Source organism: Tachypleus tridentatus, chromosome 13, assembly GCF_004210375.1.
Source record: "Tachypleus tridentatus isolate NWPU-2018 chromosome 13, ASM421037v1, whole genome shotgun sequence".
Classification (NCBI taxonomy): domain Eukaryota; kingdom Metazoa; phylum Arthropoda; class Merostomata; order Xiphosura; family Limulidae; genus Tachypleus; species Tachypleus tridentatus.
Window position 1 is genome coordinate 162,458,168 of NC_134837.1, and position 20,561 is coordinate 162,478,728.

The window sequence follows — 20,561 nt, forward strand, 5'->3', positions numbered from 1 at the left end:
TCTTCCGTAGTTCATAAAAACTTTGGAGTAAAAACAAAAATCCCCACTGTCAGAACATATTGCAAATTTTCAGATCCGTGAGTCAACATGTGAAAAAAGAATTTGTGATGTGTAAGTATATGTACAAGCAGGATCATTAGGTTTACAAATTATACTAAGCAAAGTAAATAGTAATAAGTGTTTATTTCAGTGAAGATGTATATTTAACATTGCACTATTTAATAAACAATCTGACATATACACTTGTAAGAAATTAAGGTATCCTTATTTATTCCTTCAGATATAAATATCTGTTGATATATGGTCATTAAATGTATTATCATATTATTACACATGCAACTTCTGTTAGTGATAACTGATATTTTGTGCATTCATCCTGTATGAGCTTAAACTACAGTATATAACATAATAGTCATATGATTTCGGATGAACAGGGTATTCATTGTTGATTGGCTTGTGGTGTACAGTTATAACAAGTTCTGTAAATGTGTAACAGTGACCTATGCTGAGATACAGTATAGTTAGGTAATGAATTTTTTTTTAGTAGTCGTTTGAATTTGTACTGTTCTTATATTCAGTCTGTTGGTGCTTGTTGGACCTACTACTCAGCATGTGAATATCATTGGTCCAGTGTTTATGAACTGTCTTATATAATTGACCTTTGTGTGTTAATAACCAGCTATTTGGATTACTCAGTGTGTCTTTATTGAACTAGCCAAGTCTATAGTAGACAAGCAGTTGTCATGTTATACTTACAGAACAATGTCGTCCTTATGTTAAATGCATCATTTTTTATATATGTATGCGTGTATATGTGTTCACTTTTCATTTTCAATGTAACAAGTTATGATAAAAAAATAAAACCATGTTTTGAGAATTTTCCATTTTCAGTAATAATTTACTCCATCAGTATACCTATGGCTTTCACAGAAACCCACTTTTAGAGAGTACAGTCAAAGTCAAATGAGTTTTCATTGTTTTCATTTAAACTTATCCTTAAATGTTTTCTTCAGTTGGGTCTTTATTATGTTGACGTTTACAGTACTAACTGGTGTAACCATCAGGTGCTTCATAACCACAGCTGTAGTAGCTGATTTCATTGCTTCTTATGTGAAGTGATAAACTGGGTTGGACATAATTATTGAATCTGTTCACTTTGATTAGTTTTTACTCACTTTCTTTGATACTATATACTTTACGTTTTCAGCAATCTTAATTATCTCATTATTTATTGAACTGATATCTGTGTGGTAAGCAGGTGAAATTAATTACTTGTGACTTGTACAATGAACATATTCTGCATTGAAACATTGATGTTCAGATGTGTTGTAAGCAAAAATTGTTAAATGCTAGATTTTGTCACTAACAAGGGATTTAAAAAAATCATGAAATACTATTCTAGTGATGTTCATAATGGCCCCTGACTATTGCTTGTTTATGGAACAATAAGTTTATATGGATACATTTGTGACACTGTCGTGTGTCCTTATCAGTTAAGTTTTTGTTTGTAACATAAACACTCACACAGCTTATTTTATAACAGAGCTTCAAGTTGCTCAAAGGTAAAGATTACCAAACTCTAGCACAAGTATCAAAATTTGTATCCATGTACATTACTTTCCTCGATTATTGATTTAAACTGTTTTATAACACTTATCCCTGATTGTCTTGTTTGACCATTTCTATTATCATTTTGTTTTTGTTTGTTGTTTTTAGAAACTTGGCTATTTTGATTTATTTTTATTTTCTGAACCTAACTTTTATCACCCATCAACTCATTTCATTATTCCATTTTATATACAGTACATTCTGTCTCACAGCATCTGAATATCAGGAGCTAACATTAAAATTATTTGTTTTTTAATAAAATAATTTAGTTTTGGACAATGTGTGAAAGATAATAGTTAAACATCCTACCATGTTCTCACTTAAGCTCCCTTTGAGGTTTAGGATACACCTTGTTAGGATGTTTATAAAATTTTCCTCATAAAAAAATTCAGTAATTTTACTTGAATGTCTAAGTAAAACGTTATCACTTCAGATAAACTTCTATCCTCCATTGTTAGGTTCCAATTGAAATCTTTTAAAAGACCGACATTATTTTTTACACCTTATATAAGAAGAAAACAACCTAAGTAAAATTTAATCCAAATGCCTTTCGTGATGCCTCTTATTTAAAAAAGTAGTTTTCTTTACTTCTTTTTGGCAGGAAATTGTTCAGTTTTGTGTAAGATTTGTCTCATCAGTGTTTTATGATTATAGTATACCAAGTCAAATACCATGGCAGGTATTTAGCTTTTTAGGAAAGTCTTTTCACTTTTCCAAACTGGAGTGTTTAGTGATATGGTTATCCCCTTTCACCCCACCTATGAATATGCTCTAGAAATGTTGAGGGATTTGATGATTTATAATGTCCATGGTTGTTAGTGTGTGCTGATTGAAGGATCAGGTAAATATCTGTCATGAGCCCTGGCAAATGTTTGAAGAGTGCAGAGGCAGGGTGAAGCTCAAGTTCAGAGTCATAGATGTCGATGATGGTGATGACAGCTTTCATGGTGTGGAGTTTGTACAGAGATGATGAGAAGAAGCAAGTCAACAATGTTCAGAAAAACATCACATCAACAGACCCTTTAGCAGGACTACCTGATGGCTAGGATCTGCAAATCCAATGCCATTACTAGGATCATAAAGTCTAAAAGAGCCAGTGAGTTAGATGTGGGGGAGAAATGGGAGAACCCTGAGAAAACCCACTTTCACAAGACAGGCACAGAAAATTCTACTTGTCCTGTGGCCAGAGCTGAAAAAGAAACCATACAAATAGATTAGTAATGCCCCTTGAGTGTGTTTAGGATTCTTTCATGACTAGGTATGCATTATGTAGTAATGTTTTATGTGGTGCACTTATTGTTGTGTGAAGAGCAGCTGTTAGGGAGTTCCTTTTTTCCACTTTTTTCAAAGTACTTGAGCACTAAGATGGTTAGTCTTTCATTAATTGTTTCGATGTTACATATTCTATGCAGATAATCTATTGGAAGGAATTTAGGAAGTCTTAATGCTAGTTTTAGAGCTATGTTCTGTTGTATCTGGATCTTGTTTGTAATTCTGTTTGAACAGATGAAGGTGGTTGTTAGGAGAGGAATATATGGTGAATAATATTTTATATGTGTTTGAGGTTTACACTCTTTATTCCTTTCTGTGATGATGCTTAGGTGAGCAATTTGTTTATTTATGGTTTTATTTATGAGTTAAATGTTCAGCCCACGTGAGATGACTATCCAAGATTATATTAAGAAACTTGGCCAAGGAACATATTTTTATTTCCTTATCATTGAGTTTGATTGTGACTTTTTTTTAGCATTTTAAAATGTTTGTTAAGGTTAAGCAGAAAAATTACACCTGTTGTTTTAAGTGGATTTAGAATTTCTCTCCACTTGTTATACCATCTGATAATGATATCTAAAGAATTCTGAATTCTAGTGGCAGCTTTAAGGGGTTTTGCAAGGTGCTCCAAGCAGCAGTATCATGTGAATACTATGAAAAGAGTGTATGGTAGGTTCAGGATGGGTATGTTACTGACAAAAAGAATGTATAGTTGTGGTGACAAGATGGACTCTTGTGGAAACACTTGCAGATATGTTGAAAGTTTTGGATATGGTGTTGTTGACTTTAAACAGCAACTGTTCTGTCTGAAAGAAAATTATATATCAATCTAATGATTGTATTATTGGCTTTCATTTCATGCAACTGATATCTGAGAACATTGTGACACACAGTATCAAATGCTTTTATGACATCAAGGAAAATGGTGGTGTTTGTATTATTATTAAAAGCTCTGTTGATGGTCTCTGTTAATCTTGTTGGGTGGTCTATTGTTTGCCTGCCTTTATGAGAGGAGTTCTGTATGTTCAGGATCAGATTATTATTCTCATAGAATAATAGCAATTTGTTTATGGTGGTACATTCCAAGAGCTTGTCTAGGCAGCTGAGGAGATTGATGGGTTTAAAGTTATTGGGATTTAAATTATTAGTATTGGATTTAGGAATTACTGTGATTATTGTTTGATAAAAAAGACATATTCTTTATGTTTTGAAAGTGAAAAGGAAGGTGAGGTGATGCATTTTTTGAAAATAATGTTGTGGATACTATTATATTGCAGAGTAAATATTTTTAGTGATTTAATACTTATCTTAATTTCACCAATGGAAATTTTTCTGTTGAAAAGGTCACAGTCAATCAATGATGTGTGCACATTTATATTAACTTGAAATTTCAGATAAAATAGGTCAGGTCTGGAGGTAAAATATATTATTGTTAACTTCTTGTTTGAGTTGTACAATAAAATGGGGAGAGTCAGTGTTGGAAAAGGAAACTTTTTAGTATTCAGCTAAGAGGTCTGTTTTGGCAGTGGTGGTGGTGTTAATTTGATTATGGTGGAATAATATGTTGTTTATCTCACTCATTAAAGATTGGAATTTTACCAAAATTCTCTAGGATTGTTATGGCTGGTATCCAAGGAGTTACAGAATAGTAACCAGTTGTCATTCTTTAATATTGATTTTTTTTTTTAATTAGGGCATGAATTTCATTAATATGTGTTTTAAGTGACAGGTCTTGTGTATTCATGAAATATAACCTTAGGCATCTTTGTTCTAGGATTAGATTGTGTATTTTTGGAATAAATTTCCAGTGTTGTATTATGTAAGACTTGTTTGTCATGGAGTTAGTTAACTTGATTCTTAGTGTTATTGCTAGTTCACTTTTATTGTTTATGGTAGTGATGGGATTAGGTAAAATATTATCTAAGAGCATGTGGAATTTGTTCCAGTCCATTTTAGTGTAATTAAACACCGATGGGAGGTTAAGAGGCTATAGTATACCATAATAATAAGCTTGTTTTGGTTGGTAGTGTACCTAATTTAGCTGTTCATGTTCCATTTAGTATAAATTACTTACCCAGGATGTAATCAAACATTTTAGTTTTAATATTAGTGACTGGTATATTGATTATAGATTTTATCACTTTATATAGCTGAGATCATGGTCAAGTGAGACCAAGTCTTAAAAGTGTGACATCAACATTACACAGAGTCTGTTGCTTGTTTGAAATGTGCTGCTTACATCTGAAGCTATGTTCAAATAATTAGTTTTATCAAACAGTGTTGTTGGATAACAATCTTTATCATATTTGTTTATTCTTTGATGAGAAAAAATCTTTGATAAAGTGACAAGCATAGAACAAATATACTTCTCAAGTTAAAGACCAAAAATAAATACATCAGGAAGTGTTTTTGATGAAAATATATATTCTGTAAATATAATGATAAATAACATCAACAAGTAACAAATAAGAGCTAAAAAAACAGTGTTTTAACAAAATATTTATCATGAATATACAAGTGTTGCACAGAATACACGTACATTCCTATCAGAATTACTCTTGCTCATAAAGAACACCTTCAAAGTATACATGAGTTGCTCTTATGGTAGCACTACAGCTGCAGCTGTTTCTCCCTGCTCATTACACTCCTGCATTTTTATCTTCTTACCATGGTTTTTGGTCAGTCTCTAGTTATTTATTATATAAATTTTCTTACTTGCTACCATCTTTTAAGAGTACAATGCCATTATACAAAAGAAGTATTTTTTGCTTATGTAATCAGAAATGTTTATAAATTTTTTGTTGTTTTTTTTTTTCAAAGAAAATGTGCAAAAGTTTTTAAAATAATTACTTAATAATGTTACAGTTGAAAGACAAGGAAAATAAAATAAGATTTTATTAGAAGAACCAGCATCAGAAAGTCATGAACAATATCAGTCGATTCAACAAAGGTTTTAAATAAATCTCAAGATATAAAATTGCGTGTGAAACAATTTTTTTTGTTATGCCATTCTCTGCACTTTTATCAGACAAACAGTTTCTAAACAGATCTAATCAAATAAATGATAATTTGTGAAGAAGGAAAAAATATTTTAAGCATTGAGATATATTTTTAAACAAGTTGATTTGGCTTGCAATATTGTACTATAAATAAGTTATAAGTTATGTTGGTGAAAAATTTATATTTTTTAAAATATGCACACTTATTAAGAGTGATGCTAAATTGGTGCATGTATGTATGACCATATCATATACTTATTTCTTTTCTTGTGATTAGTTATTGTTCGGATCACCTAAGATGATTTCATTATTTTCAACTTTCAGATTAATATGTCCAGTATGCTGTGCATTTAGAAAGTGTGACATTTTTTGTTTTGTTTTTCTTACCTACAGCAGAGTATGACTTTCAGGGATTGGCACAGCATCAAGCAGCAGCTATGTCATCAGCTGGAAATTCCTCATCTGGTATCCATCCTTCAGTGGCTCAACTATCAATATTACCAGCAGGACTCAATTTAACAATGAATGCTGCAAATCAGTTGGTAGGTTCAGGACTACAAGGTTCACCTTTTGTTAACAATAGTACTCGGCATTTTCCTCATGGAGCACCTCTAATGGCATCTTATCCAGCTGGCAGAAGTGGTGGTGGAAAGATGAAAAAGAAGCCAAAAATGAATAAAGATGGCATGCTTGCACCAAAACGTGCTACCACTGCATACATAAATTTCACTCAGTGGTATAGAGAAGAGATGAAGAAATCTGGAAGACAGTTACCTCGGGTAAGTTCAGAGACTAAATATTACGTCAAAGTTTAGTCTATAGCAGTGGTTCTCAAAGTATTTTTTTTGACAGACCACTTGATTTTCTTGTTATTTCTTTTAGCATGCCACAGTGGTGTGTGTGTGTGTGTGTGTATATATATATATATATTACACACACACTGTAATGCTGCTTGTTTCTGTAATTGCACAAGATTTCTGTAGATCACACTTTATTTGTCAGTTCATCTCAATTATTCAGTGTATTTTGTTCTAAAATAGGCAATTTACTCAAATTGTGTAGTTTGATCTCATGACTTCAATAAAATGCGACTTGAAATTTTGGATGTCCTTTATGCATATATCACTTACCCATAATTCTCCACTCTCCTGCCTTCCAGGTAAATTATTTTATAAGCATTGGGGATTCTTGTATAAGCTATGTTTTCTTTCCATAATTTAGATCTTGTTAACACTCGTGCTGTTCACTTTATTACTCTGTTCTTTCTATTACGACTATTTCTACCACCATCAGAATTTCTATAACTTAGTTGGATACCAGATGTAATTTGTCTGTAGAATGCAGTCTTAGCTTTGAAGATTCTATGTAATTATGCTGTTGTATACTGATGTTGGCATGTGTGATGATTGTGTGCATGCTTGATTTAAGAAACACTAGCCTTGGTCATTTGTTTTAGATGAAGTTTGATTACTTATTAAGGTCGTCTGCTGGTCTCTTTTTTTCCTCCTCCTTCTCTCAGCTGTATATTGAACTTGTTTCTATGATATACATGGGTGCTATGGCCATGTGAAATTATTTTAATACTTGACTTTTTAATTTATTCCACTTTTTTTTAGTATTAAGGTTGCAGATATTTTTCAAATATTCATAAACTTTATATTTCTCTTCTACTCCTCCCTCTCAAGCATTTTTACACTTTACTTGGAATTTGGTTCTTGCAAGTGAATTTTTCACAAGGTTTTTAGTCAACCCTCTCAATTATGTATTTGTGCTTTGAATATTTTGGTATCCAGAGCATTTCTCTATTGCATTTGGGACTCTTGCTTCCCTAAGAGCTCTAATTCTTATTCATCATGCACACTTTCCCTTCAGTGAGCTCTGGAGGATCATTGGAACATATGTTCTTTTATTTACCCTTGAGTCTTTGCCTTTCTTTTTACTTCTCTTTCTCATGGCAGCCCAGTCACTCCAATACATTCTGGGATGTGCCACTCCATTTTTCATCCATTGATGATTCTCTTTTTGGACTGTAGAGCAGTTTTCAACTTCATGACTCTTTCTGGAATCTGTGTCTTCATAAAATATCAACTTTCTGAAGATGAATTTAGATTATTGGTCTTGCTCCAGTCTAGCCTTGGCTATCTAGTTATCTAGAATATGATTATTCACTCAGACAATGCAATGGTTGTTACTTCAGTCAGTTACTAGGGAGGCACCCAGTCTTGGGAGATATGTATCTAAAAAAATGCTGTTTGTTTTTCATCTTAGTAGTAAACATTCAATGTGACAATCAACTTTTGCTGATCAAGCTCAAAAACAGATTGTAAGTCGTGGTACCACATATTGTTTGCTTTCATCGATGTGATATAAAACAACAATCAGCAGTCTTTTGCTTTTACTGAGATAAGTGTGTGAATGTAGTATTTTAATTTTGACCAATTCCAGATGCCATCTGGTTTTAGTCAGTTGACTCTGTCCAGTGTGTTCTCTGTGCATTGATATACAATATGTTAACATGTCACAAGATCATGGTTTGCACAAATTTAAGATGGCATGTTCTGCAAGACTACTATTTACATAAACTATTTGTTACAAGAACAGCAATTGTAATAATGCAATGTCTTCTCTAAGGGGAAGAAGTATGACTGTATTTAATTGTATGCTCTAATTTTTGTAAATCCCTAACAGATTAGATTAAAAAAAGATGTAGTAGTCCTCATAGTAGTGTCTTATGACAAATGTAGTTAATTGTAATCATGCTTCATCAGCTTGGAAGAGGCATTTGCACCATAACAATTGTTGAAAAAAAATGTGATTGCTCAATATCTTAGTCAGAAAAGCACATGTTCATAGCATGGCATGATTTCATCTTGATCAAGACACATATTAGTGTATTGTGCTGCAGAACACATTGTGTGTTATTAACAAGATTGATAGTTTAGCAATTTTTTTACTTGCTGTAGCTTGGAATGGTGTAATACAAATCATCACATATTTTCAATGGATGTGCTCTTCTAGAACCTGACTTCATGTACCATGTTTCTAGGAAATCCATTAAGAAATATTTGAAACATAACATCTCAAGTTTTGATTGTAAGAAGTAAGATGATGTTATTTCTGAGAAAAAACATGCTTAAATTTCATAGATTTTTTTCAAATTTGATACACTGATAGATCTTTAACTTACAGTTAGGAATCAGATTTGGTGTATATGTAAGACACAAGTGCATAGTTATTCAACAAAATCATACTATTTTAATCAAATTTTTTGTGCACATTTACCCAAACATCTGTGAGCTATCACTGTGAAATTTTACTATAGCTTCACCTAACGGTAGAAGTGAATGTTTTTTATTTTGTTTGTCATTCAGATTAAATATGGCTGATTTAGATTAATGAAACTATAGGGTGAAAGCATGTGCAGATGCATAAGTATTGGTTAGGCCAAGTAAATTAGATTAGCAATTTCTAGCTCAAGCTTTCAAAAGAATCATACAGGTGGATGATTATTATTGATTTTTCCTGCCAAGTTCTAAGCACAAATTCACTAAATTTTAATAAATTATCCACATTAAAGAACTTTTACATCATGTAATATTAGTGTAAGCAGTTAACATAAATAATGATAGTTGTAGTTGTATGGGGATGATGACAAGGAATTGCTAATATGAGTTCCATGGCATTACTATAAAGGAAGTTGTTAACACTATTTTAAAGAGAGAAAACTGCTACCACATGTTTTTAAAAAATCTGGATAGTTCTGTAAAGTATAGGTCTGTTTTGAATAATAACTATGGCTAATGTTTTGCTGTCAAATGTCACTTTCTTAACAATTCATAACATTGCTTATCCTGAGGCTCGAGAGCTGCTGTCCACCACTTCATCATGTACATATGCTGCTGCACTTCACTACACTACTACAGTGGGAGTGCAGACGGATCTATCTGTGCCTCCAAAAGAATCGTTCTCAAACCATATGAAAAGTCTTTTGATCTCCATGGTTAAAAAAGTTAATGAATCAGCTTCAACACCCATCTTTGTCCCTTACATGCATTCCAACAAATCCCAAGAGCCACCTTCTTTGGTTCCAGCTACAGGTACTACTTCGGATACACCTTTTTCTCCCACACCAAGCTGTAAAATGATCATTCATTCATGTTCTCAGTCACTGAAATCCTCTTCCAGCAGCAAAGACCTGCCCAATCGACCCAGGGCAGGATCCATGGAGATTGATAGACCTCCCTCGAATAAAGACAGTAAATAAAAAAAGACGTGGTCATAAATTCTCCACCCAAATTGCCTACTCATAAATAACAATGACCACCTTGATGCAATGGAACTGTCTGGATGACATCAAAACGCTGATTGCTTCCCACTATCCTGTATGTCTTTCCTTACAGGAAACATTTCTGAAACTTGCTGATACAGTCACCTCTCGGCAGTTTTCTTTGTATAGAAATTGCATGCTGTGTGATGGATGAGTGCATGGAGGGGTGGCACTGTTGGTTAATCACTTGACACACTTGGAGGCCCTAGCCATCTGTGTTTCCTTGGGTCATACCATCACTGCAAACAGTGTCCCCTGTTGTCTGGACAGACCTATGACCAGTCAGACCTTGATGCTCTTATTGAACAGTAGTTGTCTCCATTTTTAATCCTTGGGGACTTTAATGGACATCATCCCCTCTGGGAAAGTGCTGATATTGATAGGAGGGGTATTGTAGAGTGTATGCTCTCTGATCACAACCTTTTCAACACTGGTTCTTCTGTTTATTTTCATGCACCTAGTCAGTCCTTTACTGCTATTGATATCTCCATTTGCTCCCCTTCACTATTCTCCTATTTTTCTTAGAAGGTTGACAATAATTCACGAAGCAGTGATCATTTTCCTAAAATTTTAAGAGTGACTGGCCGTTGTAGATGCCACCCGACCAGTGTACCTGAGGTGAAGCTGGATCAAGCAAACTGCCCTTCTTTCACTACTCTCGCAGAACTTGATCTTGACATCGTCTGTAAGCCATCAGTAAACGACTGTGAGGCAGCAATAACTGACAGTATTATATAGGCACCTGCTCAACGTATTCCTAAAACCTCAACACGTTTTCAACAATATCCTCATCCATGGTGGAATCCTGCCTGCCACGTGGCACGGAAGGCTCAAAAATGGGCCTAGGATACTTTTCCAAGGTATCCCACACTCCACACTCTTGTACCTCATTGCTTTCTAGCAGGTCTGTGCATATGCTTGGTGGGTAAAACATCAAAGCTAGAAGGACTCTTGGATTAAGTTCACAGTCAACATATCTTCTACCACCAGTTCCAAAGTCATATGGGACAAGATTTAAAAGGTCAGTGTGCAATATAATTCTGTCCCCATCTCAATCTTGCTCTCTGTTGTCCAGGAAGTACCTGATACCCAGAGCATTGCCAGTACTCTAAGTGAAAGCTTTTGCTGGGTATCTAGCACTTGTGCTTCTTTCTCCACCTTCTTAGCCATCAAGACTCTATCAGAGTAATCACCTATTTTCTTTGGAGCTGATTGTCCCTTTACACTGGTGAAACTCAAACTGGCAGAACATTGGTTGGACCTGATGATGTACACTATGAAATGCTGCACCACTTATCTCCTGCTTCTCTTGCTATCCTTTTAATTGTTTCTAACTGGATCTGGCAGGAGAATGTTTTCACTGATGCCTGGTGCCAGGCTATTGTCCTACCTTTCTCTAAGCCTGGGAAGGATCCCAAGATTCCTTCAAACTACTGTCCAATTGCTTTGATGAGCTGTTTCTGTAAGAGAGAGGGTGGTTAATACTTGTCTTGTTTGGTTCCTCGAATCAAACAACCTCCTCTTGCCTATCCAGTGTGGGTTCCGACGACAGCACTCCACCATGGACCACCTGATTCGACTTGAAATGTGATTCAGAGAAAGTTTTCTCAAATGACAACATGGAGGTATGGCATTTTGCGAGACCTCCATTTATATGGGTTATGTAGCCATTTGTCCATTTTTATTAAAAAAAATTTTATGGTGGGTGATTCCAAATCCATATGGGTTCGACACTTTATTGTTATTTTCTACAGGAACTTGGAGTCTCTCAGAGCTGAGTTTTGAGTGTCACACTTTTCAGTATAAAGATAAATGCCATTACTGAATAACTCCGGGGCTTTCCGCACTTCCCCAGGTCAGAGCTAATACACAGAGTCTCATGAACCTTCTTTGCCCCTGGTGTTTGCAACTGTCTTTACTATGTGCCTTGAAATGTCATTCTTTACTAAAGTATACCACCTGGGGTTGTGTTTTCCTTCCTCAGTGGGCCATACTTTTTCAGAACAGATGATCTGCCATTGCTTCTTTTGGCCTTCATATCCAGGTGCAGTTGGATGAACTGGGTCTGTTCTTGGATAACATTGCTGCATCCACTGGTCAGCCCATCCCACCATGACTTCTTACAGTCCCCAAATGTGACCTATCCTTAAGTCATCTGAGTAAAGCAGACACTCCTGATTGGAAATACTGTCTGTTATTTGCTGAACATCTTTTGAACCATCTTTCCATTCCTGTTTATACAGATGGTTCGAAATCAGGTGACTGTGTGGGCTCTACCATGGTTTGTTGTGGTTGCTTGCAGAATCCCCTCTACAGCTTCTGTGTTCACTGCTGAACTGTATGCCATTTCTCTTGCCTTAGATCACATAGAAGCTAAGCAGTATTCAAACTGCACTATTTATACTGAATCACTTAGTTCTCTACTGGCTTTGGAATCGCTTCACATTAGTTTGTGCTCCATTCTTACAGATATTCAGAACTGACTGGCCCATTTCTCTTTAACATCTACTTCTATCCAGTTTTTCTGGATACTGGGCCACATTGGTATTCACAGGAATAAGTGTGCCGATACCACAGCTTAATCTATCTACTACAGTACTATCATTGCTGTACCTGTTCCATATATGAACTATGGTGCTGTATTCAAGGATCGGCTCCATGCCAGTTGACAGTCGACTTGGAGTGAGCAACGTGAAAACAGGTTTTTTCCAAATAAAACCCTCTGTTGGACTTTGGCCGTCTTATTTTCATAAAGATCAGAAAGAGGAAGTTCTAATTCTACTATGCCTTGATTACAGTTTTTTAACTCATCATTTTCTTTTATCTGGGACTGATGCACTAACGAGTTGTGTAACACTCAGGTCACAATAAGCCACATTTTACTGTCTTGCCATCATTATGACTCTCAAAGATGGCATTATTTTAAATGTTTTGTCCAAAGGTTTATCTGCGACATTAGACAGTGTTATTGGTGATGGTGACATTGTCCACCTTAGAAATGTTTTAAGTTTTTTAAAGGCCATTAATCTTTTTAATGTTATTTAAGTTTTTTAATTTATGCATTAGATATTTTTAATGTGATTCCCTTTTCAGAATCAAAGTACATCTAGTTCGATTTGAAATTAGAAAATGGCCATAACATCAAATAACTCGAAACCAGGTCTGGAAGGGCTAACTTCAGATGACTAATGCTGCTGTTTGAACTGCCCGTTAGTCATCCTGGCAAGTTATAATTAAAATTTTGGTAGGGACTCAGTTGACAGATTTTGTTCCCCTGTGAATAGATTTTGCCACAAATCTTTGGGTTATTCATTTATTATCCAAGAGGCTTGTCATCAAATTATTTTCCCATCCTGCATTATCTCTAATGCATGTATTATTTCCATTGCCTCAAGATACTACCACCAGTCAGTGACTGTCTGAGGTGGTACAAAATGTGCTATCCTAAAAAGCTGTCAAACCTGTAACTCATCCTCCTCCAGGTTTTTATTCCAGGCTATTTATGGTACCTAAGGAAACTGGAGACTTGCAACCTTTGATTAATCTGTCCCACTTCAATTAATTTTTGGTTCTGCTCTGCTTTACCATGAAGTATTTTCTAACCTGTGCTTTTTCTCCAGGTCTGTACATGAGAAAGGTAGATATTTTGAAGGCTTATCTACATATTCAAATATCTCATCTTTGGTTTATTCATCACAAGGTAGTATATCAATTTCAGACTCTGCCCTTTGTGCTTCCTTTGGCCCTATTTGTCTTTTGTTCAGTGGTGAAGGTTTTGCCTGACATATGCATGCTCAGGGGCTGTGCTTACATAATTACATTGGCAACTGGCTTGTATTAGCTTGTTCTGAATGGCAGTCCATCTATCACAATAATCTGTTACATCTGGAGGCATCTCCTGTGAACAGGTTAATCAAGTTGGATTACTGCTCATGAGGTCCTAGTGCTTTTCAGATGTGGTCAAGCATATATGAGGTTTCTTCAGTGGTTTCCGTACAACTACTGAAACCTTGCATGGGATGTCTTGGATTATCCTATTTCCTTTTGCTTCCCCCCATGGCTGGGAGTGTAGGCCGATCAAAAGGAAGCTTCAGGTCTGTGGTTTCTGGCTGATAATTATTACGACAACAACATTCTGGAGCTTTTGGCTGCACATTGTGCTTGAGATTATTTTCTTCATCTTGCCAAGAATCATCTGGTCATGAACCATTCCAACAATTCTGTGGTGGTGGTAGCTTGTATCAATCACCAAGGTAGCAGCTGTTCTCATTCTCTTTGTGATCAAACCTTGGATCTTCTTATCTGGTCCTACATGCTTAATATTTAGCAAATAGAGGGAGTCACATGCATCAGGATGGTGTGTGGCACTCCTGTTTATGAAGGGTTGTTGCACGATGACTTATGTGCAAGATGCAGTTGAACCATGTCGATTGTGGGGTACATGGGAGCTCAAGGCTTATGTTGCTCAAAAAAATATTTTGCATATAGAGAGCAGCACTGAATGAAATAGATATTTCTGTGAGAAAGGGTAAGTACATATTGGAAATACATTTTCAGTATAGTAAATTATAAATGTATAGCAAATATTCATTCATTAGTTAGCTAGGCTACATATTTTGTTCTATCCACCATCATGCCCCAGGTTAAAACAAAATATATATTTTCTTTCTAAAGCTGGTGTTCATGGTAAATAAAATTGTGTCTCACCATTATTCAGGTTCTGTCAAATTTTGTATCAGTCATGGAAAAAAATAACATTTTAATCAACTTTCTAGTTCATTAGCCATTATTCAAGAAAAATTGGAATATCAGGCATTATCATATAATCCAAGAGAATGTTAATCACAAAACCAATTGTATACAGGACAGAACATTTAATGATTACAAGTTTTATTGTTTAGTATATTAAGTTATCTTTATACATTTTGTTATGTTGTATTCTACAAGATGAAGTATTGAACATTTTCAGATTGGAGATTTTGGTAAAGAATGTGCTGCCAAATGGAATTCTATGTCAGAAGAAGAAAAACAACCTTTCCTTGATGCATCAAATAAAGACAGAGAACGTTACAGAAGAGAGGTATGTGATATTGTCATGTGTTATTAAAAATCACACAATGTACATCTTGTGACTAAATTATTTTACATGTGGTTAATTTTTTGGATACATGCTAGATGAGAGTTAAGGAAGTAAAAAATATAAAGAACTCTCAGATAATGTTCCTCACTTCTTTCCTTTGTTGTTAAATCCCTAATGACATTATAATGTGCTATTTACATAACCTGCTTTGTTGGATGTAATATTTGACTCTTTTCACTTATTAAGTACTTGTGATTTTAAATTTAAAGCTAAAAGACTATGCAAAGGTGTAAATGTTCTTTGTTTCAATATTTTTATCTGCCTTCTGCAAAATATCCCATGTGTGTTCTCAGACTGAGACCTTGTACTAGGAAGAATAAAAATCACAAACATCAAATAAACATTATTAATATCTTAACTGCAAATTTTTTACAGTTTAATCCCATGATCTTTGTTTTAATGAATCCTTGTATTGAAAAAAAGAAAATGTAATAATGTAACAAATGAATAAAACTAAAACCAGTATTGGTGTCAGTAAATTCTTTATAATGTTTGAAGCCAAACAGGATAACACCAGATTTACTAGAAATGTCAAATATCAGAGATAATTGCTAACACCTGACAAATATGTGCACCAGATGAAGTCCATACAAATTTGTAGTAAGCCTACATGTAATGCAATGTATGGTAGCAGTTAGATTTGAATAGCATGTGTTATTACTGTGGATTGGCATACAGGCAGTATAGTAGTGTGCATCTTCACACACACACACAGAGAGAAAGACATGCACATACACAGACGTTATTGTTCAATTTTATGCTAAGATTTTTTTTTAGTACATATAGTTTTGTGCTTTAGATTTCCACTGTTTCACAGTTTGCAGAATAAGTTAAAATGGCAATAATATAGTAGAACGAATCTCAAACATAAATGCCATGTATAAAATAGTGAAATTTTTGCCATTAAAAAACCCCTATCAGTTTATATCTGAGTAGGTCACTCATTATTTACAGTGGTCAATCTAGGCTTAAATGTTCTGAGTGGGGATGTGGGTTTTATAATAAGTCTTTTGTGGACAATCAAGATGGTATATACAGTATTTTGAGTGTGTTATTCTGTCAAATTTTCTTATTAATTAAAGCATTTATTAAAACACTGGTCCAATAATTTATGTGCATTCATTATTCCCTCTGATGACTGATAATGACAGCACCCTTGGCAACAGATGAAATTATTCAGAACAGTTATTGTGTTAAATATTATATAAATGTGGACAAATGTTAAATTTTAATGAAAATTACAAACAGAACACCACATTGAAATATGAATGTTTTATCACCCCACCAGGTTTCAAATTATTTCAGATAGTATTTTGTCAGGTGTAATTGTAGCAATAAACTGAGGAAATGCTTAGACATAATAGAATACAATTGTGGGAAAATCATGAGATACAAAACAGTAACAATATGAGAGTGAGTCTTTGCTTTTTTTCCTTTTTTTAATCTTCAGCACATGTATTTCCTGAATAGTATTCATTTAGGGCTTGCTAACTGAAGGTTTGAAGGATACCAGGTTTTGAAATGTGTGCCTAATTGAAGCATAAAAATGCACAATTATCTGTAATAACAGACTCACAAACACTCAAACAAAACATAGGCAGGTATATCTGTGTTTTGTTGGACTGGTGAGAGAAAGAAAGATATTGAAACTGTAGTGAGTAGCCTCATCAGTTTGGCTTCCCTGTAAGAGAAAATAAAACTGAAATTTGAAATGAAAACAAATGCAAAGTTAAGAGAGAAAACAAAAACTCTTAAGTTGCATTATTTACTATTTACAAAGTTCAACTCGAAAGGTGAACTAAGATCACAGGAAAAGTCTCAAGATCTCAAAATTAAATAAAAAAATGCTAAATAAAGTTAAATCTAGTTTTAAATACTACAAAACACAAGATAAGGTTGCACACATCACTTTTTAACTACATGATCTTTGTCCACTACAACTTAAGTGAAGGTGTAGCTTAATCCTGAGCCATTACCTAATTTTCTAAGAGAAAAGACAGTCATCTATCACAAGTAACCTTTCTGCAAGAAAGAGCAAATATGCAGATATTTTCCAATTTGTAAAATAAGCCCCAGGAAAAGCTAGTATTAGTAATAGGTAGGTTTGTTTCTTGAATGGTTTTTTTGTATTTCATTTGAACAGAAAGAAAATATAGTAATCTTAACATGGTACCACCTTGTATAAGCTTGATTAACTTGAAATATATATTTAGCAGCCATTCACATACAATATGACTTCTTGTTCCTTTGGTTTTGGTTACGCACGAGTGTTATGGCAAAGCATTGTATTTGTGATAAAGGTGCAAGGCTTTATCACTTCTTAATAAATTGAAATTGGAAAAAGTTGGAATATAGATAGAATACTGTAACTGATGAAAAAAATAGGTTGTTTTCAATCTTTTGTATGGTGGACATGTACATTTATTGTTCTGTAAGACTAGTAACTGTAAGCAAATTTCAGGTGACCATATAAGTTGAGATTAGCTAAGCTTGGTTATAATAAACATAAGTGTTTTTTTTTTTGTCAGTGACTTTATTTTTGCCTTACTAAGTTACAATTTATGTAGTTTTGAATGAAATTAGGTATAATGTAAGTAATGAAAAAGACATTCTTAATCTAGCTTTCAAGTTGTGACTGTAACAGAGCACCATTATGATTTTTATTATAACATGGTGGTTCTTAACCTGGGTTCAATCGAACCCCAAGGGTTTGGTGAGTCAGTCTTTGAGGTTTGCCAGAGGTCAAGACACACACACTGTGTGTGTGTTCGTTCCATTCACCCCACCTCGTATGATTCGTGACGTCATGTTCCACTTGGCCATCATTGGCTATGGCTGATCACGTCACATCACTTTGCCTTAATATCTGAGCTGCAGGGAACTTCATGTGCCTAGCAGTCAACTTGTGACTGTAGTAATCGTGCGTCATTTGTGATTTTTTTCCTAATCTTTCAATCCCTTCATACTAACTATGTTGAGCAAAAACAGAAAGTGGTGGGACGAATACATACAATATGGATTCATGTGTATAATGGAACATGATGGGAGTCAGCATCCTCAATGCATGATTTGCAATGCCAAGTTGAGCAATTCTAGTCTAGCACTGGCAAAACTAAGAGAACACTTCTTAAAGCAGCATGGAGATGGGAAATACAAGAATACAACTCTTGCTGAATTAAAGGTAAAGAGAGCTAGGTTCAATGAAAAGGCTACTTTGCCTGTTCTCGGCTTTGTACTCATTGACAAACCGATCCTCACACCATCGTACAAAGTTGTGTACTTGATCGTAAAGCAGGGCAAACCACACACTATTGGTGAAGCACTCGTAAAACTAGCTGCGTTGAAGATGGTGAATACCATGCTGGGAAAAGCTGCTGAAAATAAGTTATCCCAAATTCCTCTTTTCAAATGACACCATCAGCAGCAGAATAGATGACATGAGCAATGGCATCTTGGCTCAAGTAGTTGCAGATCTGATTTTAAGTCCAGCAAAATTCAGCCTTCAACTCGACGAGACCACCGACATTTCCAATCTAAGCCACCTTGTTGTATTCGTGAGCTATGTGAAGAACAATGAGACAAAAGATTTTTTATTTTGTAAGCCTCTTACAACAACAACTAAGGCAGCTGACATGAAGAAATTTGTTGATGACTTCAGAGACAACGATCTTTCATGGGATATGGTTTCTGCAGTTTTGGATGGAGATCCAGTCATGCTGGGATGAAACTGTTGTTTTGGTGCACTGGTGAAACCCGATGCACCACACATCATTGTAATGCACTGTGTTCTGCACAGGCATGCATTGGCAACAAAAACCTTGCCTTCAAAACTGGCAGAAGTATTAAAAATTGTAGTGGAATGTGTGAACTTTGTGCGAAATAATGCCCTGAAGCACCACATCTTCAAAGAGCTGTGTAATGAAATGGGCTCTGAATTTGAGGTGCTTCTGTACCATTCTAATGTTCGGTGGTTATCCCGGGGAAAGGTGCTGAATCATGTTTTTGTCATGGGTCTGAATTAGCCCTGTTTTTGTGAGAGCACCAACATTGTCATGCAGATTGCTTTGAAAGATCTGAGTTCATTCACATTTTGGCATACATGGCTAATATCTTCAATGCTCTCAATTAACAGATGCAGGGCGGTGGAGTCAACATCATCGAAGTGGAAGAAAATCTGAAGGCTTTTCAAAAAAAAGCTAATGTTATGGAAACGACGAACAGAGAATGATAACTTCGCAAACTTTCCCCTGCTGGACGACTGTGTAAGTAAGATCGAAGATGTGTCTGAAATCGGAGACATTTCTGTACCCGGGTAACTGAAGCAAGCAATTCCCATGCATTTAGATGAGCTTGCAAAGTCTCTTGACGGATACTTCCCTACCAGACAGTCATATCCAGCATGGGTAAGACAGCCACTCACATTTAGTGTTGCAACAGCAGATGTCAATGATGAATACTTTGACAAAATCATTGAACTTCAGCAGAGCCAGGTTCAACAGCAACTTTTCAGAACAACAATGCTCTCCACATTTTGGTGTCACCAAGTCGTAGTTTACCCTCTTATTGCTAAGAAAGCCCTTGAGATACTCATATCATTTGTTACAATGTATCTTTGGTAGCAATCCTTTTCGAGGATGGTAGACATAAAAACGAAGAAAAGGAACAAACTTTGATGCAAAAATGATATGAGAGTGGCACCTGCCAAGGTGAAGCCGTGCATTTCTGAACTTGTCTCTGAAAGGCAACAGCAAAAATCACATTGATTTGCAGTAAATATTCATTGAGTTTTTGTTTTTGTATGAAATTCATGTTTTGTTGGTTTTGTTCTTTGAACACAGTGATATTGTGTGCAACTGATGCATGGTTCATTTTGTGCACTAATAAAATATCCAGTTATGTTTTGAATTTGAAAAAATCATATTTTATTTTTCCAATTACGAAGGGTTCAGTGAATGCAAATGTGAAACTTCTGGGGTTCAGTACCTCCAACAAGGTTAAGAACCACTGCTTTAACATATGTAATGGACTGATGTTATGATTTATGTTCCATTTATAAAGTGGTGAAGAATAATTACAACCATACAAGCCATAAGGCATTAGTATTAGGCTTTATTAATATTTAAGCAATTCATTTATTATTTGGATTAAGAATTGGTGTTTTAAACTTTAATAGACCTAATACTAGTACCTTAGTAAAACTATTTGATGTCTTTAT

The 20,561-nt window shown here is 34.9% G+C and overlaps 1 protein-coding gene across 1 annotated transcript in view; it reads left to right on the forward strand.

Annotated features, from left to right (window-relative positions):
- LOC143236786 (uncharacterized) overlaps positions 1-20,561 on the forward strand; it is a 42,257-nt gene that overhangs the window by 15,617 nt on the left and 6,079 nt on the right. The window contains exons 2-3 of the mRNA XM_076475343.1: positions 6,273-6,658; positions 15,176-15,286. Of these exons, the coding sequence (XP_076331458.1) occupies positions 6,273-6,658; positions 15,176-15,286 (497 nt within the window). The remainder of the gene's footprint in view (positions 1-6,272; positions 6,659-15,175; positions 15,287-20,561) is intronic.